General features: G+C 61.6%; 1 protein-coding gene across 9 annotated transcripts in view; it reads left to right on the top strand.

Annotated features, from left to right (window-relative positions):
* The window catches only part of AGRN (agrin), a 39,047-nt gene extending 17,016 nt beyond the window's left edge, over positions 1 to 22,031 (top strand). Inside the window, exons 1-38 of one of the 9 annotated variants that reach the window (XM_042229389.2) lie at positions 2 to 3,072; positions 3,653 to 3,700; positions 7,168 to 7,383; positions 7,676 to 7,900; positions 8,093 to 8,317; positions 8,503 to 8,709; positions 9,771 to 9,989; positions 10,064 to 10,258; positions 10,350 to 10,550; positions 10,633 to 10,781; positions 10,868 to 10,973; positions 11,673 to 11,789; positions 11,876 to 12,040; positions 12,196 to 12,339; positions 12,446 to 12,570; positions 12,646 to 12,751; positions 12,844 to 13,176; positions 13,256 to 13,393; positions 13,849 to 13,976; positions 14,113 to 14,227; positions 14,306 to 14,425; positions 14,617 to 14,964; positions 15,081 to 15,273; positions 15,382 to 15,597; positions 16,060 to 16,289; positions 16,378 to 16,509; positions 16,607 to 16,703; positions 16,806 to 16,970; positions 17,085 to 17,196; positions 17,403 to 17,414; positions 17,646 to 17,762; positions 17,919 to 18,111; positions 18,191 to 18,278; positions 18,443 to 18,466; positions 19,142 to 19,174; positions 19,460 to 19,684; positions 20,150 to 20,253; positions 20,606 to 22,031. In XM_042229389.2, the coding sequence (XP_042085323.1) occupies positions 2,925 to 3,072; positions 3,653 to 3,700; positions 7,168 to 7,383; positions 7,676 to 7,900; positions 8,093 to 8,317; positions 8,503 to 8,709; positions 9,771 to 9,989; positions 10,064 to 10,258; positions 10,350 to 10,550; positions 10,633 to 10,781; positions 10,868 to 10,973; positions 11,673 to 11,789; positions 11,876 to 12,040; positions 12,196 to 12,339; positions 12,446 to 12,570; positions 12,646 to 12,751; positions 12,844 to 13,176; positions 13,256 to 13,393; positions 13,849 to 13,976; positions 14,113 to 14,227; positions 14,306 to 14,425; positions 14,617 to 14,964; positions 15,081 to 15,273; positions 15,382 to 15,597; positions 16,060 to 16,289; positions 16,378 to 16,509; positions 16,607 to 16,703; positions 16,806 to 16,970; positions 17,085 to 17,196; positions 17,403 to 17,414; positions 17,646 to 17,762; positions 17,919 to 18,111; positions 18,191 to 18,278; positions 18,443 to 18,466; positions 19,142 to 19,174; positions 19,460 to 19,684; positions 20,150 to 20,253; positions 20,606 to 20,763 (5,877 nt within the window). In that variant the 5' untranslated portion in view covers positions 2 to 2,924 and the 3' untranslated portion in view covers positions 20,764 to 22,031. Of the gene's footprint in view, position 1; positions 3,073 to 3,652; positions 3,701 to 7,167; positions 7,384 to 7,675; positions 7,901 to 8,092; positions 8,318 to 8,502; positions 8,710 to 9,770; positions 9,990 to 10,063; positions 10,259 to 10,349; positions 10,551 to 10,632; positions 10,782 to 10,867; positions 10,974 to 11,672; positions 11,790 to 11,875; positions 12,041 to 12,195; positions 12,340 to 12,445; positions 12,571 to 12,645; positions 12,752 to 12,843; positions 13,177 to 13,255; positions 13,394 to 13,848; positions 13,977 to 14,112; positions 14,228 to 14,305; positions 14,426 to 14,616; positions 14,965 to 15,080; positions 15,274 to 15,381; positions 15,598 to 16,059; positions 16,290 to 16,377; positions 16,510 to 16,606; positions 16,704 to 16,805; positions 16,971 to 17,084; positions 17,197 to 17,402; positions 17,415 to 17,645; positions 17,763 to 17,918; positions 18,112 to 18,190; positions 18,279 to 18,442; positions 18,467 to 19,141; positions 19,175 to 19,459; positions 19,685 to 20,149; positions 20,254 to 20,605 lie in introns of those variants that run through there. The other 8 variants (XM_042229387.1, XM_027975850.2, XM_042229388.1 and 5 more) reach the window with 8 other exon arrangements.
* The last annotated feature ends 383 nt before the right edge of the window (positions 22,032 to 22,414 follow it).

Below are 22,414 nucleotides of genomic sequence, written 5' to 3'. Positions count from 1 at the left end.
TACGGAGTGAAAGGGATCAGAGGGAGGCCAGTAGGTAGGACTTTCTATTCTCTCTGGACTTCGTTCCCCATCTTCCTCTCAGGGCCAGGGGAGCGTCTGGAGGGGCCCAACTACACGCGTGTATGTGGGGGCACACCCGATGTGTGCTGTGTGGATGAGGGGCAAGTTTTGCATTGCATGAAGGTGTGCAGTGTGTATGCACGCAGGTGTGTGTGTGACTGCACGGTGCCTGTGCAGACTTGAGTGAGTGGTTGTACATATGTCTGCATATGGGAGACCTGGAACATGGAGTGTGTGTGTAGCATGTGAGCACTAGCATGTTGCTGTGTTTAAGCCTAGAGGGGGTCTGATTCTTGGCTTGGTTCATCCTCTCTTCCTGGGACCTGAGCCTGCGTGGGCTGGTCAAGGCTGAATGACTTTGAGTCTGGAGATCCTAAAATAGCCGGAGTAGCCTGAGCCCTCCTCCCCCTTGACTGGATCTGAGGCCTCAATGGCCCTTTGTCTCTCTGAAGGCATCCAACCCCCGTGGGGGCTCAGACTGGAGCTGAAAGACACCAGGCTGCATGCGGTTGCCTTTACCCCAGGCCAAGCCCGACAGGGCACCCAGCACCACCGCCATGGGAGCATCTAAGGCCAGCCCATTTGCGGGCAGATTCCAGGCTCTCGGCCTGGGGGAGGCTTCCCCCAGATCCCAGGCCTTACCCCTCCCACATTCTGGTTCCCTCCCATGGCCCACCCATGATGCTCCACAGCTGCAGTGGCTGTAGCAAACAGGGCTCCTGTGCAGGCATGTGTCCAGTGGGCAAGTCCATGGTTTAACTCCTAGCACTGACTGGACCCCTCCCCAAATCAAAGGATCAGATTGCAGTCCTAGGGGGGCTGCAGTGAAAAGTAAACGGGAAATGTGTCACTGCCTGAACTCACCACACCATGTTCTGGGCTCTGGGCCAAGCCCTGCCTGGAGGAGATAAAAAGTCAGACCCTGCCCTGGGTGCTCCCAGTCTGGGGCACCGCCAGTATCAGTGTGGTGTGGGCAGTGCCAGGGTGAGGTGAAAGGGTGGGAGGCTCCTCTGAGGAGAGAGTGAGGATAGCCAAGGGCAGGGTCTCCAAGTAGCCTGACTGCTGCTCTGGGTGCATTGTCCCACTTTGTGTATTGGCTTTTCCTACAAGTTTCGGTAGAACCCTAGGTTCCAGGGCTTCTCTGCCGTGGGTGATGGGGCACCCGGACAGGGTGGGCTGATCCCGCTGGGATTTGGCAGCAGTGTGCCGGGCCTTGGGACGGAAAGGAGTTCAAGGAGATGGACCTGACAGAACTGAGAGCTGGCTGGCAGGTGGTTGTCCCAGCCGAGGAAGGTTGGGAGGCATGAAGAGCCCACCTGACGAGGAGGGGGTGAGCGGGGTGTGTGTGTGAGAACTCCAGGGAAGTGTTCGTGAGGCAGCTGGACACGTGGTGGGGAGGACGCGAGTGCCAGGTGGGCTGCGCGTCCTGGCCCGCTGTGACGTCACGGTCCCGACTTTCCCGGACGGCCTCTGGGGGGCGTTCCGGGCCTGCGGACCGGGCTTGGAGCCCCGACTATTTGCATAACGCTTATTTACATGGGACTCATTTGCATGATCCTCTCTGCTTGGCGGACGCGAGTTGGGAGTGCGGGGATAATTTGAGATGCTGATGTCAGTTCCTAGGGAGGGGTGGCCCACTCTCTGAATTGAACCCAGCCCAGATCCCACCTGTGTATATGCACTTGGAGGTGCTACCCCCACAGTACCAGGGTGGGGCCGGCAGAAGCAGAGATATTGACACGCACACGCGGTGACACGCAGCCTGCAGCCCAGAACCGGGTCTTTGGTGCAGGCCGAGCCCCGCTGCGGGGACTCAGACCCTCCGCCGCGCCGTCGCTCACACGCACAAGACAGCCCAACCGGTTGGGAGCGGGAGGGAACCCGTCCCTGTCCCGCCCCACTCTCGCCCACCTACTCTCACCCTCTCTGCAGCCCCCCACCCCACCCCCACACCTGCGTCTCCAGCTCCAGCCACCGCTCCCCTTCATCTCCCACCCCGACCCCGGCTCCCCAGGCAGACCCTGCACGCTCCCTAGCCTCAGCGCCCCACCTCTGCGCCCTCCCCGGACCCTGCTCCTTTCCAGCCTCGGCTCCCACAGCCGCCCCCCAGCACCCCCAGCCCATGCGTTCCCTTTTGTGCCGCCGCCTTCCAGTCCTCATCCGCCCCATCCTTGCGGCGCAAGCCGTGACTCCCCACGGACGCTGGGGTCCCCGGAGGCGTCTTCCTTTGTCTCTGCTCCCCGCCCTCGCTCAGCGGCGCCCCTCGCCCCTCACTCACCGCCTCAGCCCCGGCCTGGGCGCGGGGAGCGGGCGCGGCCCTCGGCAGCCGGCTCTTTCTTCTCTCCGGACGCGCGCTCGCTCCTCCCGCTCGCTGCCGTCGCCGCTCCCGCCTCTGCCCGGGACTGAGCAGCTGGGACCCGCCGCCCCGCCGATCGCCGCAAGTCCCCCTCGGACCAGCCTCTCCCAGGCTGCCGGGCGGGCAGGATCCGGGGCTGTGGGACTACCGAGGCTGGCTCCGGGAAGACTGAGCACAGCTGGACCCCGGCCGAGAGCTGCCGGAGCCTCTGGCCCAGGCCCTGACCGGTGTGGACAGCAGGGGTGGTGCTGGCCCTTGGTTGTTCCTCCGAGTCCAATTTTGGGATTTCTGCTCCAGGAGAATTCTGCACATCCATTATAAGCCTCAAGGGCTGTGGAGGGGGCTGGTGCTTCCCACTCCCTGGCTGTGACTAGAGCTGAGCTTTGAGAATAGAGCGGCTGTCAACTGCCCCAGGGGTCCAAGAATGGAGAGAGTGGCACGGAAGAGGCCCAAGGGCACCCCGTGAGAAGCCCCACACCTCAAGAGTGGGGGCTGAGGAGCCTGGGTCATGCCTCCACTGCTGCTGGAGCGGGACCGCCGGCAGCGGCGCAGGGTCTCCGTCCTGGTGCGGTATTTCATGATCCCCTGTAATGTCTGCTTGATCCTCCTGGCCACGGCCACGCTTGGCTTCGCGGTGCTACTCTTCCTCAACAACTGTATGTGTCTGCGGGTGTGACTGCCTCTTGGACCCAAGTGACCCTGCCTCTGCTGGCTGAGGTCCCCTGCCTCAGCCAAAAGATTAGGGAACAGGCAGAGTTACAGAGAGGCCATTAGCTGCATCTTCTTGGAACACCATGGGTTGTTCTCTGAATGCCTGAGTCCCCAAAAGCCTGTCCATGGGCTGGGTGGACAGGTGGGAGGATGGTGGCCAGCTCTCATCCTGAGCTGCATTGACAACTTTCTTTGGGATCTGGGGAGTTGGGGCAGCTGGTTACATTGGGAATAGGGGCTTTGGAAGGGCTTGGGGCTCATCTAAGGAATAGATGGTGCCTACACCTCTGCCACTGGGCCTTCCTGACAGGTGTCAGGCCAGGATGATACAGCTAGAGGGGCAGAGAAGAGCCAAGGCCTCTGTCTTTGTCTACTGCCAGGCCTTGGCTGGTCTTCATGGCTCTGAGTAGAGCCAGGGGAGGGATGTGTACAGGCAAAGGTGACCATCTCCAGGTTGGACAATGGAACAGGCTAGGGAAGGATCAGCTCAGGGGGAGCTAACTTGAGATTTGTGTTTTTTTCCAGACAAACCTGGGACCCACTTCACGCCAGTGCCCCCAACACCTCCGGATGGTGAGTAGGGGTTCACCTAGTGACAGACTGAACTTGGAACTCTGTGCCTGGATGGGCAGTGGCACTCGTGAGGGGGGAGTCAGGAGCCATCCTTGGGGTGTGCACATGAGATGTGTTAGGAATATCTGGAGCAGAGGAGCCTGGAGGAGGAAACCTGAGGAGTCCATAGTAGTGGACAACAAAAGGAACGTGGAGTCTGGAATCCCTGGGCCTGGCTGCATCTTGGCCTGAAATTTGGGACTGGAGCCCCCAGGTTGTGAGACAAGATGTGAACAGAGGGGTTGGGGGCTGGGGACTCAGGGGGAGGGTCTCAGCAGGACCAGTGACAGCTCTCTGAGGAGAGATACGGGGGTCTGTCCCCAGACTGAGCAGGCTGGGCCTGGCCTTTTTGCCCTGTTTTGTGGGCTGGGTCCCAGCCCCCTGGGTGCCTCCTGCTGTGCAGGCTGCTGTAATTAAGCTAATGTGAGAGCAGAGGAGAGGACGCTGTCATCGCTGCAGGAGGGCAGGGGTGGATGCCGTCCTCTTGGGAGACAGGGGCGTTCCCAAGTTTGCTTTCAGTGCCTGGGAACCCTGCTGGGCAGGCAGCTGCCCAGGTCCCCCAAAATACACACACAGAGGGCCATCCATAATGGGATGAGCTATGGGAAGGGGCAGGGCTGCACTGGACAGGGAGTTTGGGCCCAGGACTGTCTCCCATAATCTGTGGGCAAGAGGCCTGGAGCTGGTTGGATTTAAGCACCCTCTGTCCCAGTTATCCTCAGTCTCCTCTCCTCAAGCCCCAAGGCCTGCCATGTCTCACCTGTCATGTCTCTTTGCTTTCACACATGCACTGCCCCTCCCCACAGCCTTCTACGCGGGCCCCACACCTGCATTCTGAACTCATTCTGAACTCGTCACACGTTTGGGGACAGCTACCTTCGCCCCACCCCCATGACCATCGTCATTCCTCCTAGGCACACACACTGCACATTCTCGGCCATAGGCAGGGCTCAGGGCAACAGCTCCATCCTCCAACCTACCCAAGTGTGGGGAGAGAGTTAAATATACCCACTCTAACCAGAGGCTATAAAAAGCCACTGCCGCCTCCAGCATTGCATGTTGTGAGGGGGGCCTTGGGCAAGCAGAGAGTGAGGCTCCTGCAGGAGGCCAAGCCCCAGAGGTGACCTTTAAGGGCCACGCTGCCTGCAGGTCTCTGGGCACTCCTCCTGCCCTAAGAAGAGGCAGTTTACATTATGAGGATGAAGGTGTTGGAGGACGAGGAACCTAGTGGTCATACAGAAGCAAGTGTCCTTGGCCCAGGGGCTGGGACCTTGAGTGGTATCTGGCTGAACCAGGGTGACCAGAGGGAGAGTGAGGCTTGAGCCCAAGGGCACAGACACAGAGCAGTTGAGAAGGGAGCCTGTGGTACAGTGAGGTGACCAGGTCCTCAGCCATGGGGTCAGGACCCTGGAGAAGACCTTGATCAGCAGGTCTAGTTGAAGCCAAATAAAGCAGCCAGCCAGCCAGAGGAAATGCCCATGGATTTGGCCTAGGGATCCCCAGGGCCTTGGGCAAGAGAGGGCTGAAGGTAAAAGGAAGTGCTGAGGGGAGAGAGGAGATGGTTGAGATGGAAAGTGAAAGGAGGGGTCAGAGTGGACACAGTAGTGTGCCTGGACAGAGGAGCGGCTGACGTGCTGGGAGCTCTTACAGCTGTGGTCCTCGGGGGGTTGACCCACACACAGTGGCATCCTGGGCCTCTGTGAGCCTTTGCAAGTATTGGCCTATTTAGCCTCACAACAACCCGGGTGGGGGGGATAGGTTTATTGTCTCCATTCCTGGGAGGAGATCCTGAGGTTTGGCCAGGTGATAACTTGCCCGTAGTCACATGGCCAGTGAATCCTGGCTCCAGGATCCAATGAAGGATCTGGGTGGTTGCCCATATGAGGTAGAGTTAGGACAGGGGTGTTGCAGGGACTTCAGGCTGGGATATCCATGCTAACCCCACCCTTGCCTCCAGCCCCTGTTCATTCAGCCTGTGTCGGGTGGGGGCAGGGACTCCCAGACAAATACACAGGAGCCCAGGTGGGCTGTTGCTATGGTGACAGCTCCAGCTTCCTATGTGGCTCCACCCTCCTTGGAATTGAGGGTACTTCCTCTTGCCCCACTTCCTGAGTCCCCTGGGAAGTGACGAGGGGGTGCACCCCTGCTCTCCATAACTTATTAATGATAACTGGACCCAATTAAACATTTATTAGATCCAGACAGCTGCAACCAGTAATGGGCCTACCCTGCCTGCGGGGTGTCATCCTGGCCAGGAGTCCTGAGGATTTCACTGCTTTGACACTGCTCAGGAGGGATTGTCCTGATGGCTTTGTAGCTCAGTGAGAGGATGTGCACTGGCAACACTACAAAGTCAGGAATTAAAATGTTTTAAGAAGGGATTTCCAGGTGGTCCAGTAGTTGACTCTGAGCTCCCAAAGCAGGTGGCACGGGTTCGATCCCTGGTTAGGGAACTAAGATCCTGCATCCTGCACAGCCCCCCAAAAAGTGATAAAGTGTTTACAGAAGAGAAGGGGTCTGCAAAGCCTTGTGTAGGCTTGGGTCCCTGAGGAGGTCATGCTGAGTGTGATGTGGGGCGGCAGGACCTGAGTTTGGGGCTCAGGAGGACAGGTGGGGAAGGATGAGGTGGGTGAGTACAACGGGCCCCAGGGAAAGATTGCAGCTAGGAGGCCTAGGAGGGTGGGCGGGCTAGGAGCCACAGCAGAGCATGCCCCTGGGGAATGCTGGCTGGGGGGCATGGAAGATGGGGAAGTGGGCAGAGAAGGGCTCAAGTGGGGACAGGCCTGAGGAGAGGGGAGGCCTCTAGAGAAGCAGGAGGAAGAAGAAGTGAGAAGAGTCAAGGAGCCCTGGAGCAGGCAAGGCACTGGGCCAGGGTGGAGCATGCGACCAACCTCAGATACTCCCACCCCCTGTCCTACAGCTGAGTGACATCAGGCCTGACCCTGAAAGGCAGGGGAGGTGGTCCCTGGGGAAGTGACAAGGGCCAGGTGTGGGGGTGGTCACTGGAGCAGTTCCCAGGGATGTGGTGGGGAGGGCCAGGCTCTGAGGAGTAGGTCACAGTTGGATGAGGGGCTTCCGTTTTGATGAGAAGGCACTGATTCCCTGTGACAGAGTTGGCCTGGGGGCTGTCTGCTCTCTGTGTGGGGACTGGGTCAGGAGCAGATGCGATGCCCTTCCACAGTTGAGCAGAGAAGGCTCTGGTGGGAGAGCTCTGCGGGGCGGGGGAGGGGGGATTGTTGAGAGGGGGAGGCTTGAGGCCCTGGCTACATGGGCACACCAGGGTTCCTGTGAGCACTAGCACGAACATGGGTGGGCACGCATATGCAAGGTCTGGGCAGGTGTGCAGACATTGGTCCGTGTGCGTGGTGACTGGAGGCCTGGAGATGGCAGAGGCCAGGCACCCGTTGCATCTTCCACCCCACACGCAGCGTGCCGAGGAATGCTGTGTGGCTTTGGCGCTGTCTGCGAGCCCAGCGCAGACGAGCCGGGCCGAGCCTCCTGCGTGTGCAAGAAGAGCGCCTGCCCCAGCGTGGTGGCGCCCGTGTGCGGCTCGGATGCCTCCACCTACAGCAACGAGTGCGAGCTGCAGCGGGCGCAGTGCAGCCAGCAGAGGCGCATCCGCCTGCTGCGCCGCGGGCCCTGCGGTGAGTGGGCGGGGCCCTGCGGTGGAGGGAATGTAGGAGCGGTTCCCGCGGTGAGGGGAAAGCGGGGGTGGGGGTGGTAGGGGGGGTGGGGGGCGGGGCCTGTGGGGATGGGGCCTGGGCCTGCGGTGAGGGGGGTTGCAAAGGGCTGGGCAGGGGCGGGGCCTGTGGGGATTGGGGTGCGGCCTGCGGTGAAGGGTTGCGAAAGGCTGGGTGGGGCCTGAGATGAGCGGGTATGCGGAGGGCCACTGGCCAATGTACGGAGGGCCGCTGGCCCACCTTGCTCTGCCCACAGGGACCCGGGACCCCTGCTCCAATGTCACCTGCAGCTTTGGCAGCACCTGTGTGCCCTCTGCGGATGGACTGACAGCTACGTGCTTGTGCCCTGCCACGTGCCTGGGGGCCCCGGAACGCCCTGTGTGCGGCAGCGACGGCAGTGACTACCCCAGTGAGTGCCAGCTCTTGCGCCAAGCCTGTGCCCACCAAGAGAACGTCTTCAAGAAGTTCGACGGTCCTTGCGGTGAGCGCTGCCCTGCGTGTGTAGCCCGACCTCCCTCAGTGTGTGCACACAACTGGCAGTGCCCTGACCTCCATCTTCCTCAGTGTGTGCACACAACTGGCAGTGCCCTGACCTCCATCTTCCTGCCCCCAGACCCCTGCTCAGTGTGGCACACAACTGGCAGTGCCCTGACCTCCATCTTCCTGCCCCCAGACCCCTGCCAGGGCTCCCTCAGTGACCTGAGCCGTACCTGCCGTGTGAACCCGCGCACGCGGCAGCCGGAGATGCTCCTGCGACCAGAGAGCTGCCCTCCCCGTGGGACACCCGTGTGTGGGGACGACGGGGTTACTTACGATAATGACTGCGTCATGGGCCGAACAGGGGCTGCTCGAGGCCTCCTCCTGCAGAAAGTGCGCTCTGGCCAGTGCCAGCCTCAAGGTGGGCGGCTCCTTGGGGAGGGCCCCTTCCTGGGACTCTGCATGACCTAGGGACCTACTCATCCCCACCTTCCCCTCAGGTCTCCTGGGTCCCCAGTCATCACCCCATGTACCCATGGAGCCCCTACCCATCCCAAGGAGGTCTGTTGTGGTTCTCTGACTCTTCTGATCTCCCTGGTCCCCCAGACCAGTGCCCGGAGCCGTGCAGATTCAATGCCGTCTGCCTGTCCCGCCGAGGCCGCCCCCGCTGTTCCTGTGACCGCGTCGTCTGTGACGGGGCCTACAGACCTGTGTGTGCCCATGACGGGCACACGTATGACAATGACTGCTGGCGCCAGCAGGCCGAGTGTCAGCAGCAACGTAGCATCCCCATGAAGCACCAGGGCCCGTGTGGTGAGCATGCGGGTGGGCTCCGTGCCGGGAGCAGGCTGGTCCGGCGGTCCACGCTGCCTGTCATCACATGCCATCTCCATGCTGAATCATGCTCCTCCTGGGCTGGGGGCAAGAGCTGGTCACTATGAGGAGGGCTGGCAGGGCTTTTGTCTGTCGGTGGGCTCTGGGGGTGGGATCTGTCAGGAAGTTGGCTGCAGCGCCTGGGGGGATGTTGGGTCCAAGGCTGGTGTCTGTGGGCAAGGTCCTGGGTACCTGCCTGGCAGCTCTCAGGTCTTCTGGGTCGCACGCTCTTGGGACACACAGCCACATTAGAAGCAGAGTCTCAGCGGAACTTCAGTGGGCCCGGAATGGGCAGAGACAGCGTGTCCTGTGTGCACTGGGGCTCTGCCCACCTCTCACTCCGTCCCCGTCAGTTGGTCTGTCCATCTTTCTGGTCTCTCTTTCTGCGTCTGTATCCTCTCCTCTGCCCTCCCTTCCCTCTTGGCTCCACCTCTTGTGTCTTCCAGCCTGACCTGCTGGCAGGATGAGGTACCGCGCCTGCCGCCAGGAGCCCACAGCCCGAGGTCTGCCCCCCGCGCGGCAGGGGGGGGGTGGCTCGCTGCTGCCTGGCCTTGTGGTCCTCAGAGCAAGTGGACAGACACCTCCTCCCCCGTGTGGCCCTGGGTGTGGCTCTGGGTTACAGACTCCTCCACCCACAGAGAGACTCCCCCCCCGCACATGCATGAGTCCCAGGGCTGTGTCAAGGGCCAGTGGCCTAAGTGGGCGAGTAAACCTGGCCCTCCCATACCCCTCTGAAGTCAGTCAAGAAATCCTGTGCTAGAGGACAGCCCCATCCCACACTCATACAGGGGCCCAGGGCCGTTTGGGTCTGTGTCCCTGTCCATGTCTCTCCTGTGTCTGTCCCTTTCTCTGCTGTGTCCTGTGCATCTGGTCCTTCTCCTGGTCCACTCTTCCTCCACCATCCCCACCCTGGGTGGGGGTCTGCTGCCTGGGGCTAGGGGCTTTGTGCATTGCCTAGGAGAGCAGGTGGAGACCTTGCTGAGTGCCCATGTTCTCCCCAGACCAGCCCCCATCCCCATGCCGTGGGGTGCAGTGTCCATTTGGGGCGACGTGTACTGTGAAGAATGGGGAAGCCGAGTGTGCATGTCACCAGGTGTGTTCAGGCGTCTATGACCCTGTGTGTGGCAGTGATGGCGTCACGTATGGCAGTGTGTGCGAACTGGAAGCTTCAGCCTGTGCCCTTAGGCGGGAGATCCGAGTGGCTCGCCGAGGACCCTGTGGTCAGTGGTGGATAAGTGGGCCTGGTTGTGGGGAGGCCATCTCTGTCACCATGGTGATGGAGTCTTCTCCCCAGACCGCTGTGGGCAGTGCCGCTTTGGAGCCTTGTGTGAAGCTGAGACTGGGCGCTGTGTGTGCCCCTCCGAATGTGTGGCCTCAGCCCAGCCTGTGTGTGGCTCTGACGGGCGCACATATGCCAATGAATGTGAACTACACGTCCACGCCTGCACACGTCAGATCAGTCTGCACGTGGCCTCAGCCAGTCCCTGCCGTGAGTGAAGCTGGGTACACTTGGTGGGTTGTGGTCCCGAGCGTCCTTCAACCGATATCCACTGACCCCCTTCTGGCTCCACCTTCTCTAGAGACCTGTGGAGATACAGTGTGTGCCTTTGGGGCTGTGTGCTCAGCGGGGCAGTGCATGTGTCCCCGGTGTGAGCGCCCTCCACCCGGCCCCGTGTGTGGCAGTGATGGCGTGACCTACGGCAGTTCATGTGAGCTCCGTGAGGCTGCCTGTCAGCAGCAGACACAGATCGAGGAAGCCCGGGTGGGGCCATGTGAGCAAGGTACGCTGGTGGGCAGCTGAGGTGGGCTGGTGTGTGCCAGCCTAGGCCAGGACCCCAAGGTGACCTGGCCTCCTCCCCATAGCTGAGTGTGGCTCCGGAGGCTCAGGTTCGGGAGAGGACGGCGAGTGTGAGCCTGAACTGTGCCGGCAGCGAGGTGGCATCTGGGATGAGGACTCGGAGGATGGGCCATGCGTCTGCGGCTTCAGCTGCCAGGGCGTCCTGAGGAGCCCGGTGAGCATCCCCCGCAACCCGGCTCTGATTGGGCAGTGAGGCAGGGGCCATGGCCGCCCACACCTGCCCTGATGCCCTTCCTTCAGGTGTGTGGCTCGGATGGAGTCACCTACCGCACCGAATGTGAGCTGAAGAAGGCCAGGTGTGAATCACAGCCAGAGCTGTATGTCGTGGCCCAGGGAGCCTGCCGTGGTGAGTGAGTTTGTGGGCATGTTCGGCTGCATGTGGGCCATGTGTGCATGCTTAAAGGTACATGTGCCCATGGGTATGAGGGAAGTGGGAGTCTGTATTGTTTAAAGTTGCTGTGTGTGTGCCGGGGTGGGTGTGTGTGAACATGTGTGTTGTGTTTGAAGTGTACAGTTTTGGTGCATATCTGTATTCATGCAACTGTGGTGTGTGGATGTGTGTGCCTACTGCTCAGCAGGTGTTTGCTGAACACCTACTGTGTGTGAGGGCAGCAGTGAACCAGTGAAGCGCACCCATTAGGCTCTTTCTCTCGTGGGAGGAGACCGATGGTGACCAGCAGTCATGTCTTTATGCATGCACAAGTGCTCCTGTGTGTGTCTGCATACAGGGGATGTGCTGGGTGTGTGTCCTGCCTCCTTGCAAAGGCTCACTAATCTGAGTATGGCTCTGGTTGTACACGTGTACACAGGGCTTCACATCCAGAATCTGTGGTGTCATGTATTGCTGGTCCTTTGCGTATAGATATTCTCTTTCTTGTGTTGTATGAGGTTCTCACCTGTGACCTGAGCTGCAGTCCAGAGGCCCCAGTGGGAACTGGCATCAGGAGGGCTGAGTGGTGATGGCTGGGGAGGTTGAGGCAGAGTGATCACACCCAGGTTGGGCATCCAGTCCTGCCTAGCCCCTAACCCCCGCCCCTCCCTGCAGGCCCCACTTTGGCCCCATTGCCACCTGCGATTCCCCTGCACTGTGCTCAGACCCCCTACGGTTGCTGCCAGGACAACATCACTGTTGCCCAGGGTGTGGGCCTGGCTGGCTGCCCCAGTGAGTACCCGAGCTCAGCCCTGACCCACAGCCACGCAGAGCCATGCACCTGACTGCAGTGACGCTGTCTTGTCCTGGCCTTGCAGGCTCATGCCAGTGTAACCCACACGGCTCCTATGGCGGCACCTGTGACCCAGTCACAGGCCAGTGCTCCTGCCGCCCGGGTGTGGGGGGCCTCAAGTGTGACCGCTGTGAGCCTGGCTTCTGGAACTTCCGTGGTATCGTCACTGATGGCCGGAGCGGCTGTACCCGTGAGTGACAGGGCCCATGGTCAGTCCCTAGCTGAATGCTCCTGCCTGTCCACCCTGTCCCTGTGTCCCTTGTCCCACCTGGCAGGAGCTGGGTCAAGCTCCGGAGCCCATGGAGAAGCCAGCACAGACCTCAGCCTCCTTCCCCTGCCTCCCAGCCTGCAGCTGTGACCCCCGGGGCGCCGTGCGGGACGACTGTGAGCAGATGACTGGGCTATGCTCCTGTAAGCCTGGGGTGGCCGGGCCCAAGTGTGGGCAGTGTCCAGATGGCCGTGCTCTGGGCCCTGCTGGCTGTGAAACAGGTGAGGACCAGATCTGGCACTGCCCCAGGCCCCTCTGCTAGGGGGTAGATCTGTCATAGGGATGGGGCCTCCTGAGCCAGTGGACTCTCCTGTGTCTGTGCTCCAGACTCTTCGCAACCCACGACTTGTGCTGAGATGCTTTGTGAGTTTGGGGCATCCTGTGTGGAGGAGGCTGGCTCTGCCCACTGCGTGTGCCCAACACCCACCTGTCCAGCGGCTGATGCTACCAAGGTGAGGGATGGGGAATGTGGAGGGTGGCAGGAGTGGGGCGGGCCCTACCCTCTACATCTTTGCCCTGTGCCTCAGGTCTGTGGGTCAGATGGAGTCACTTATGGCAATGAGTGCCAGCTGAGGACCATCGCCTGCCGCCAGGGCTTGGAGATCTCTATCCAGAGCTTCGGCCCCTGCCAGGGTGAGGCCTTACTCACTGCCCTAGACTGACCAGGAAGGCCTGACTGTGCTCTGACCCTGGGCCCTGCCACCTGGGTTCTCCTCTCCTTGCAGAAGGCATCACTTCTGGTCCGCATCAGACATCCGCATCTGTGGCCCCCTTAGCACTTGACCTGAACAAGGCACCATTGCTGCCCCCCAGCGCCTTGCCCCTGGCTCCCAGCAGTACCCGCTACAGCCAGCCCACTGCTCGAGCCTCATCACAACCTTGGACCATGGCCAGCATCCCCAGGACCACCGCAAGGCCAGTGCTGACCATGCCTCCCATGGCCCCCTCCCCGGCAGCCAGCCTCGTCACCTCTGCCTTCGGCGAATCTGGCAGCGCTGATGGGAGCGGTGACGAGGAGCTGAGCGGTGACTTGGAGGCCAGTGGGACTGGCTCAGGAGGTGAGCATGGGCTCTGGGACCTGGGGGCAGGGCCCAGGAGGGCTGCACCTGCAGCTGGGCTCAGACTGTACCTCCCCAGGACTTGAGTCCCCGGAAAGAGACAGTGCTGGGACCCCTGGGCTACCCATGGAAAGGGCTTCTTGCTACAACTCACCTATGGGCTGCTGCTCAGATGGCAAGACACCCTCCCTGGACGCAGAGGGCTCTAACTGTCCTGGTGAGTAGGGGTCCAGGGGCTGGGGTGGAGCGTGAGGCGTGGCCTAGCCATGGCTAGAGACGCCATCTCTCTTCCCAGGCCACAGGCCTGCCCAGCAGGTAGGCACCCAGGGTTTGTGGTCTTCTGATTTTATTAATAGCACACATGTGCCAGTGGTCCTGGGGATTCAGCACAAGCACATATATGTGTATTCTCGGCCCCTGCACACGCATGGGTGCCCAGGACCCCATGGCTAACGTGTTTTTCCTGTTGCAAGCCAGCCTGGGGCACTGCTCCAAGGAGTCTGCCTGGTAACCGAAGCAGTTCTGCCCTGGGGTCCCCACTAACCTCATGACCATCTGACTAACCGCCACCTGCCCTGCACCCTGCGTGGCTTGCTGCTGGGGCCTATGTCCATGGCTGGTTCAGAAGCCAGGCAGGTGCCAGGCAGGACCTCACTGGCCCCTCCTCTGCAGCCACCAAGGCGTTCCAGGGTGTGCTGGAGCTCGAAGGGGTCGAGGGGCAAGAACTGTTCTACACGCCGGAGATGGCGGACCCCAAGTCTGAGCTGTTTGGGGAGACTGCCAGGAGCATTGAGAGCGCAGTAAGTGTGGGGCTGGGGTTGCAGCCCTGCCAAGCCACCAGCCTTTCTCCAGGACTGACCAAGAGAAGCGCTGGGGGGTGGGCCTTAGCTCCAGCCCGGGCAGCCTCCCAGAGCCTAACTCACTCCCCACCGATAGCTGGATGACCTCTTCCGGAATTCAGACGTTAAGAAGGACTTCCGAAGTGTCCGCCTACGGGACTTGGGGCCAGGCAGCTCGGTCCGGGCCATTGTGGAAGTGCACTTTGACCCCAGTGAGCCCCCACCCTGGTCCCCCTGGGGGGTGGAGGGGCACCCTAGGCTCCACCATGCTCAGGGTTGCTCCTCCCCAGCCACAGCCTTCAGAGCGTCCGACGTGGGCCAGGCCCTGCTCCGGCAGCTCCAGGTGTCCAGGCGCAGATCCCTGGGCGTGAAGCGGCCTCTGCAGGAACACGTGCGGTTCATGGACTTCGGTGAGTGCCTGGTCCAGCACTGCCATAGCTTGTTCCCTCCCTGTGCCCCACCTGCCCGCGGGGCCCCTGCTCCTTGTGGATCTTAATGGCGTTCCCTCCCCTCAGATTGTCCTCACCTTCCTGTCTCCCCCATCCCCGCACTGCCTTGGGGACCCTTCTCTTTCTGGCTCCTGATGGCATCCCCTCCCCAGACTGGTTTCCTGCATTCTTCACGGGAGCCACCCCAGCTGCAGCCACAGCCAGAGCCACCACGGTGGCCCGCCTGCCACCTTCAGCTGCAACCCCTCGGGCCCACTTTCCCAGTCACACAAGCCGGCCTGTCAGCAGGACCACACCTCCCCTGACCACGCGCCAGCCCCCCACCACTGCCCCTAGTCGAGTGCCTGGACGCCGTCCCCTGCCCCCAGGCACCCAGCAGCCCCGAAGGCCCTGTGACTCCCAGCCCTGCCTCCATGGGGGGACCTGCCAGGACCAGGGCTCAGGTGCAGACTTCACCTGCAGCTGCCCAGCAGGCACAGAGGGTGCCGTCTGTGAGAAGGGTAAGGTCTTACATGCCAGAGAGGGACAGGGAGGCAGAGGGGGCCAGGGTGGGGTGAGGGGCGGGTTGGACTTTGTGGCCCCCATGCCGTTTACTGCCCTTCCCTGTCTCCTGCAGCCCTGCACCCCTCCGTGCCAGCCTTCGGGGGCTCCTCCTTCCTGGCCTTTCCCACCCTTCGTGCCTACCACACCCTGCGCCTGGCGCTCGAGTTCCGGGCGCTGGAGCCCCAGGGGCTGCTGCTCTACAACGGCAATGCCCGGGGCAAGGACTTCCTGGGACTGGCGCTGCTGGGAGGCCGCGTGCAGTTCAGGTGGGTGGCGGGTGGTGGGGGTCAGGGATGGGTTTTAGGGACGGGGGACAGGGCCAGGCAGTGGTCCTGGCTCCGTTTGGCTGTCCTGAGTGCCTGCTCCTGCCCCAGGTTCGACACAGGCTCAGGGCCCGCGGTGCTGACGAGCTCCGTGCCCGTGCAGCCCGGCCAGTGGCATCGCCTGGAGCTGTCTCGGCACTGGCGCCAAGGTACTCTGTCCGTGGATGGTGAGACTCCTGTCCTGGGCCAGAGCCCCAGTGGCACTGATGGTCTCAACCTGGACACTGACCTTTTCGTGGGTGGCGTCCCTGAGGATCAGGCTTCCACGTGAGCATGGCGGAGGGTGGGGTGGCCCCAATCAGAGACCCCCCAACCTTGGCTCTGATCCCCAACTCTTGAGGGTGGCATCCAGTAGGTCCAAGGTCCCTGTGGGATAACACAGGGGTGGAAGGATGGGCGTGGACAATCACTGTGACCCTGGCCTCAGCCCCAGCCCTTGACAGTGACCCTGATTCTGTCCTGATCCTGAGGACCCAGCTGCAGTGTGACCACCAAAGAGGGGCTGGGCTGGCCTTGATCTTTAGTCCCATCACTTGACTCTCAGCCCAGCCCCCTCCTGATTCTGTCCTGTTTGTGGGACTGCCCATCTTGTGAGCACCAGGGTAGGGGGTGGGGTTGTGGAACAGCCCAGGCTCGTGGCCCCGACTGCATGAGGAACGCAAGTGTCACAGTTGGCCATGAGAGAGGATGCCTCTGGTCTCTGACCCCTGCCTCTCATTTTGGTGGCAGGGTGCTAGAGCGGACCTCTGTCAGCGTCGGTCTTAGGGGTTGTATCCGCTTGCTGGACGTCAACAATCAGCGGCTAGAGCTGAGCAGCTGGCCGGAATCTGCGACTCGAAACTCCGGAGTGGGCGAGTGTGGGGACCACCCCTGTCTGCCTAGCCCCTGCCTCGGAGGGGCCCCGTGCCAGGCCCTGGAGGCAGGCAGGTTCCGCTGTCAGTGCCCACCCGGCCGCTTTGGTGAGGGCAAGACGGGGCTGGGTGTTGGGGGGCTGTGTGTCTGTCAGCAGGGCTCAGGTCTCCTGGAACCCATCCTGCCTCCATCCAGGCCCAACTTGTGCCGACGAGGACCCTTGTCAGCCGAACCCCTGCCATGGAGCAGCCCCCTGCCGCGTGCTGCCTCAGGGAGAGGCCAAGTGCGAGTGCCCCCATGGCCGGGAGGGCAGCCTCTGCCAGACAGGTGGGGGCAGCGGTGCTCAGGGTGGGGAGGGTGGGAGGTGAGTGGGCTCCAGGAATCAAAGCCTGGAACCCTGTGTGACCCTCTCCTGTCCTCACAGTCTCAGAGCCAGAGGACAACCAGCCGTTCCTGGCTGATTTCAGCAGCTTCTCCTACCTGGAACTGAAAGGCCTGCACACCTTTGAGCGGGACCTGGGGTCAGTGGGCAGAGGGGTGGAAGAAGGGAAGCGCCCCCCACCCCACATCCAGCTGTGAAGTGAGGGGCATCAGGTCACCCGCCTGCCCTCCCATGGCCCCAGGGAGAAGATGGCGCTGGAGGTGGTATTCCTGGCTCGGAGCCCCAGCGGCCTGCTCCTCTATAATGGACAGAAGACAGATGGCAAGGGTGACTTTGTGTCTCTGGCGCTGCACAATGGCCTCCTGGAGTTCCGCTACGACCTGGGCAAGGGGGCAGCGGTCATCAGGTGGGGGGGGGCACTGCAGTGGGCAGGACTGGGCCTGCGCTCAGTGTTCCTGGGGCCCCTGGCACGTAGACTGTTAGAGCCCACCGTCTATTCACGACACCTGTTCTTCTCCAGGAGCAAGGAGCCGGTGGCCCTGGGTGCTTGGACCAGGGTCTCCCTGGAGCGAAATGGACGCAAAGGAGCCATGCGGGTTGGCGATGGGCCTCGCGTGCTGGGGGAGTCCCCGGTGAGTCAGTGTCTCCTGGGCCACCCCCCTGCTCCCCGCCTCCCTCCTCCTCCTGGGAGGCGTGCAGCCCCCGCCCCATGGCTGGCGCTCACTGGACTATTTTTTCTCCCCTCTATCCTGGGCCTCTGTCTGTGTCTCCTCTCTGCTCCCACTGCTCTCTGGCCCTTGCTCTGCAACCCCCACCCCGCTCGCTCTTCGGATGTCAGAAATCCCGCAAGGTACCGTCTCCTCTCATCCTGCTCATCCATCTTCTGCCGCCTCCACCCCTAGAGTAGCTCCTTTCCCACTAAGCCTCCACATCGCGGCCACATCTGTGTGATTAACTGCCTCCACCATGCTGGAGGGCGCGGGGTGGGTCACCACAGACGGGCGGGCCCTGGTGTGGGGCTCACATCCTGTTCCTGCTGGTGGGTAGGCTTCACTGCCCCTTACCCTGCACCTCCCCACAGGTGCCACACACCGTTCTCAACCTAAAGGAGCCACTCTTTGTTGGGGGGGCCCCTGATTTCAGCAAGCTGGCCCGAGCAGCTGCCGTGTCCTCTGGCTTTGATGGAGCCATCCAGCTGGTATGTATGGTAGGGATGGGACCCTGGGGAGCCCAGGGTCGGGGGGATGGCAATGCCCTGGTACAGTTTCAAGGAAGGGCCCATCCCAGGAGGGGCCTCTGTCCTCTGGGCCAGAGGACACAGGCAGGACAGAAGCTGTCACGCCCCACCCCCCAGGTCTCCCTGAATGGCCGCCAACTGCTGACCCGTGAGCATGTGGTCCGGGCCATGGACGTCTCGTCCTTTGCAGACCACCCTTGTACCCAGGCCGAGGGTCAGCCTTGCCTCCATGGGGCTTCCTGTCTCCCCCGTGAGGCCTCCTATGAGTGCCTGTGTCCTGCAGGCTTCTCGGGGCTGCACTGTGAGAAGGGTGAGTGCTGCCCACGTGGGCCGAGGCTGGACATGGGAGGGAACCTGGCAGAGGCTGCACTCACCTCGCTGTCTCTCAGGCTTGATTGAGAAATCAGCTGGGGACCTGGACGCACTGGCTTTTGATGGACGGACCTACATCGAGTACCTCAACGCTGTGACCGAGAGGTAGTATGTCTCCTGGAGCCGGGCACCCCTCAACCCTCCGTCCCATCTGCCCAGCTGCACAGGACCATATGCGTGATACTCCACACCTGCCCCTGCTCTGAGCCCACCTGTGCCCCTCTTCCACCCTCCTTTCTTCTCACTGTCTCTGTCTCTTTGTTTCCAAGCGAACTGACCAATGAGATCCCAGCGTAAGTAGCCCACCTCCACTCTCACCAGTAGTCCATTTCCTGGTCCTCTGCTCCTCCCCCTCCTGGCAGCACATCCCAAGGGCGAGGGCAGAACTTTCCATCCCCAGTGGAGGAGGATGGGGGTTTGTGGGGTGCTGCGTGGGGCTCAGTTTCCTAGCTTGGAAGTAGGGAGTCACCCTTTCCGAGATGTGTGTTGGATGTCAGTCTATCCCTCCACCCCTGCAGCCAGGCCCCTCACCACAGGGCAGCAGCACGGTGTGCAAGCATGTGCACACCCACATCTGTGTGCACACAATGCAGGTGTGTCACAGTGTGCATGTGAGTCCATGTGCCCCCATGTGCGCACACATGCACGTGTGTGGGGGCCTATCCAGGGCTGTCTCCCAGCCAGGGGCCCTCGGTCACTATTTCACGCTGCCCGTGTGAGAGCTCTTCCCTCTGCACCTGGCCTGGGCCATGCGCACCAGCTCTGTGTCTGCCCATGTGTGTGCACGTGTGTCACTGCCAGGCCTTTGGGGTGGGTGGGGCCAATGTTTCTCCATGGATGTTTGTCCCCCCCGCCTTCCATTGGTGAAGAGGGGGTGCAGGGAGGGCTGCTGCTGGGTCCTGCCCCACCCTGCGCTATAGTCTGTCTGCCCTCCTGCTTACCTGCCTCCCTCTCTTCCTGCTTCTAAGCCCTGAAACTCTGGATTCCGGGGCCCGTCCCAGGTGAGCAGTGGCCCCTGGCCCCTGCTGTCTGCCCACTGCCTTCCCATCTCTCCGAGCATCTCTGTCGATCTCTCCCTCTGTCTGTCCACTTCACTCCTCTGATCGCTGACTTGGCCCCACCATCTGTCTCTCGTCCCACTGGCCATGTCCACCACTTGCCCACCGAGCTGCTCTGGTGGCAACACTGCCCTTATGGCCTCTGGAGTCATCCCCCTTACCCTCCTCCCTCCCCTGCCCCATCCCCACCACCTTCCCAGAGGTCCTGACCAGCCCTCTGCCCACTAGTGAGAAGGCACTCCAGAGCAACCACTTTGAGCTGAGCCTGCGCACTGAGGCCACACAGGGGCTGGTGCTGTGGAGTGGCAAGGCCACGGAGCGGGCTGACTACATCGCACTGGCCATCGTGGACGGGCGCCTGCAGCTGGCTTACGACCTGGGCTCCCAGCCCGTGGTGCTGCGCTCCACCGTACCAGTCAATACCAACCGCTGGTTGCGGATCAGGGCACACAGGTCAGCAGGGAGCCCGGGGCCACCAAGAATAGCAGCGGGTGGTGTCTGGACTTGCCCGGCCAGGGCATGCCTGGCCACCCGTGGCCAGGGTAGGAGTTTGGTGTGTGTGTTGGGGGGAGGGATGGTGGGTAGGGCTAGTGGTGGCCCGACCTGAGGTCACTGCCAATGAGGAGGGAGGGAAAAGAGGGTACAGGAGAAGCAGTGATGGCCAAGAAACCCCTGATTTGAAAGGGGAGTCCCTGCTCTGCCCAGATGCTGGTCTGAGTCTGGCTGCTCCTCCAGCAACACTTTTCTCACAGGAGGTCCCCCCATCCTTGGCTACTAGCTGCTCTCCTGGGGTTGGTGCCATTCCATCCTGGCCCCCAGGGTGACACTGGGTGACAGTCCCCAGGGTGTGGTGTTGGGATGAAAGGGATGGGGGTCAGGATCTGGAGCCCTGACAGCCTCCCTCCACCCACACCCCAGGAAACAGAGGGAAGGTTCCCTTCAGGTGGGCAACGAGGCCCCTGTGACTGGCTCCTCCCCACTGGGTGCCACGCAGCTGGACACAGATGGAGCCCTGTGGCTGGGTGAGTGATTGTGGGGGAGGCCAGGGAAGGGGCAGCCAAGGGTCTCTGAGGGACAGGTTCCGCCCCCTGGGGCTGGCAATTAAGAGGGGCACTGTATCAGCCCCATCCAGGACAGTGGGCGGGCTGGCTGGGCTAGGGTTGGGGTGGGGTCCTCCCCTTCTGTCTCAGCCCCTGCTGTAGCCAGGAGGGGGTAGGGCCAGGAGGCTGGAGCACACCTGCTGGCCGCCTGGTCTCCCCAGGGCACTGACAGCCCTCTGGTAACTCACCTAGTCATTTAGCCTTTCTGCCTACCAGTGCCCAAACTGCCCATCACTGAGTCACGGCCTGGGGCCTTTCCTGTGTCTTCCTGCAGGTGGCCTGGGGAAGCTGCCCACGGGCCAGGCCCTGCCCAAAGCCTATGGCACAGGCTTTGTGGGCTGCCTGCGGGACGTGGTGGTGGGCCAGCGCCCGCTGCACCTGCTGGAGGACGCCATCACCAAGCCAGAGCTTCGGCCCTGCCCTGCCCTGTGAGCCACGCTGCAGCCGCTGCCCACCCTGTTGTAATTATTTTCTATTTTTGTAAACTTGTTGCTTTTTTGATATAATTTTCTTGCCTATGTGACGGCTGGAGGGACTGCTGGCACGGCCTCCCTCCTAACCAGGCAGGCGAGCTGCAGAGATGGACTTGGTGCCGAGGGACTCTCAGGGTCAGGAGGGTAACTCGGCACATGGAGGACTTGGCTCACTCAGCAGCCTTGGGATGCGATGTGACCCTCTGCGTTGGGACACTGTGTCCTGGCCTCTCAGGCTGTGCCTGCACAGTGCCCACTTGTGCTGGCCCCTGTTCTCCAGCCTGTCGGCGGACCTTGCATATACACATTGCCCACATTCCCTCTGGCGAGGCCTGTCCCTAGAGCAGCAAGGTGCTGTGGGGTTTGGAGGGGCCCTTCCTCTGTGTAGGCCTGAGGCCTTTCTGGATTCCAGCTGAGCTGCCCCTCCTCTCTGCCTGTGCTGGGTGGGGCCAGCCTCACTGAGCCTCATGAGCCCAGGCTTCATGTGCCAATCCTGTGAAACAATGTCATTGTTGGGGCCATGGTAGCCCCTCCCTCTAGCTATGCCCACCCATCCCAGGGCACTGGAGAGCAGAGGCCAAGCCCAGGCCTGTTCAGGGCACCCTGGCCCACGGCTGGCCCTGCCCATCTACCCAGCCACCCTGGACGTGGCTGTGACCCCTTTCCACTGCCCAAGTTCCTGTGAGGAGCCCTGAGAAGGAGCAGGGCCACTTGTGATATGTGGACTGCTTGATTTTGGCCAGCATCCCCTCTCAAGGATGCATGTCCAGGCATGGCCACCAACCTCAGAGTCTTTATGTATGGATTTTATTTGATACCTGGGGTGGCGGGCCTGTTGTCTTTCTTGTCCTGGCCCGAGGACAGCTGAGGACACCACATAGAAAACATTTTGTCCAGTTCGGGGGTGAGGAGTGGTTGTCCTTATCCAAAAGTGACCAGGAGTAGATTGGGTGTCTTACCAAGGCCAAGGAGCAGGTGCAGGGGTGGCAGAGATGGCTGTGAAGCCAGAAATGCCTTAAACTGCAATGTTAGGTCTCATCTGGTCCCGTCCCCCCAGCTGCCCACACCTCTCGTGGTGGGGGTGGCAACCCCAACCCTCCTGCAGCCTCTCTCACAGCCCAGCCTGGGCTGTCAGGCTTAGAGGCTGGAGGAGCCTTATATGTCCTGTTACTAACTCCAACCTGTGTCTGTGTCAATCACCGTGAAATAAAGTCTGAACACTTTCAACAGGTGCTTGTGTGTATCCACACCAATGCCACTCCCCTCAGACCCGCCTGGCCCTACGCTCTCCCACTTGGCTGGTTTCTGTCCTGAGAGCGCCATGATGCTCAGCTTCATGGTGGCATGCAGGCTTCAACCTCCTTTTGCTCTGGATGGAGGAAGGGTGCTGAGTTGGGGGCTGCTTTTGGCAAGGAGACCCTGTGCAGTGAGTGCACACACTTTTGTGCATGGGGCTGGCCAGGTGGGTCCATGAGGCCTGCACCCCAGGTAGCCTCCTTAGGGATGGCAGGTCCTGCCTTGTGTGCATATTTGCACACATATCTGCCAACATCTGTGTGTCTGAGCACAGGGTGGGAAGAGGAGCTATGAGGACAGCAGGTTGGCTATAC

This window comes from Ovis aries, chromosome 12 (assembly GCF_016772045.2).
Source record: "Ovis aries strain OAR_USU_Benz2616 breed Rambouillet chromosome 12, ARS-UI_Ramb_v3.0, whole genome shotgun sequence".
NCBI classification, from domain to species: Eukaryota; Metazoa; Chordata; class Mammalia; order Artiodactyla; family Bovidae; genus Ovis; species Ovis aries.
Note: the sequence above shows the minus strand (reverse complement) of the source record. Positions and strands in the feature narration are given on the sequence as shown.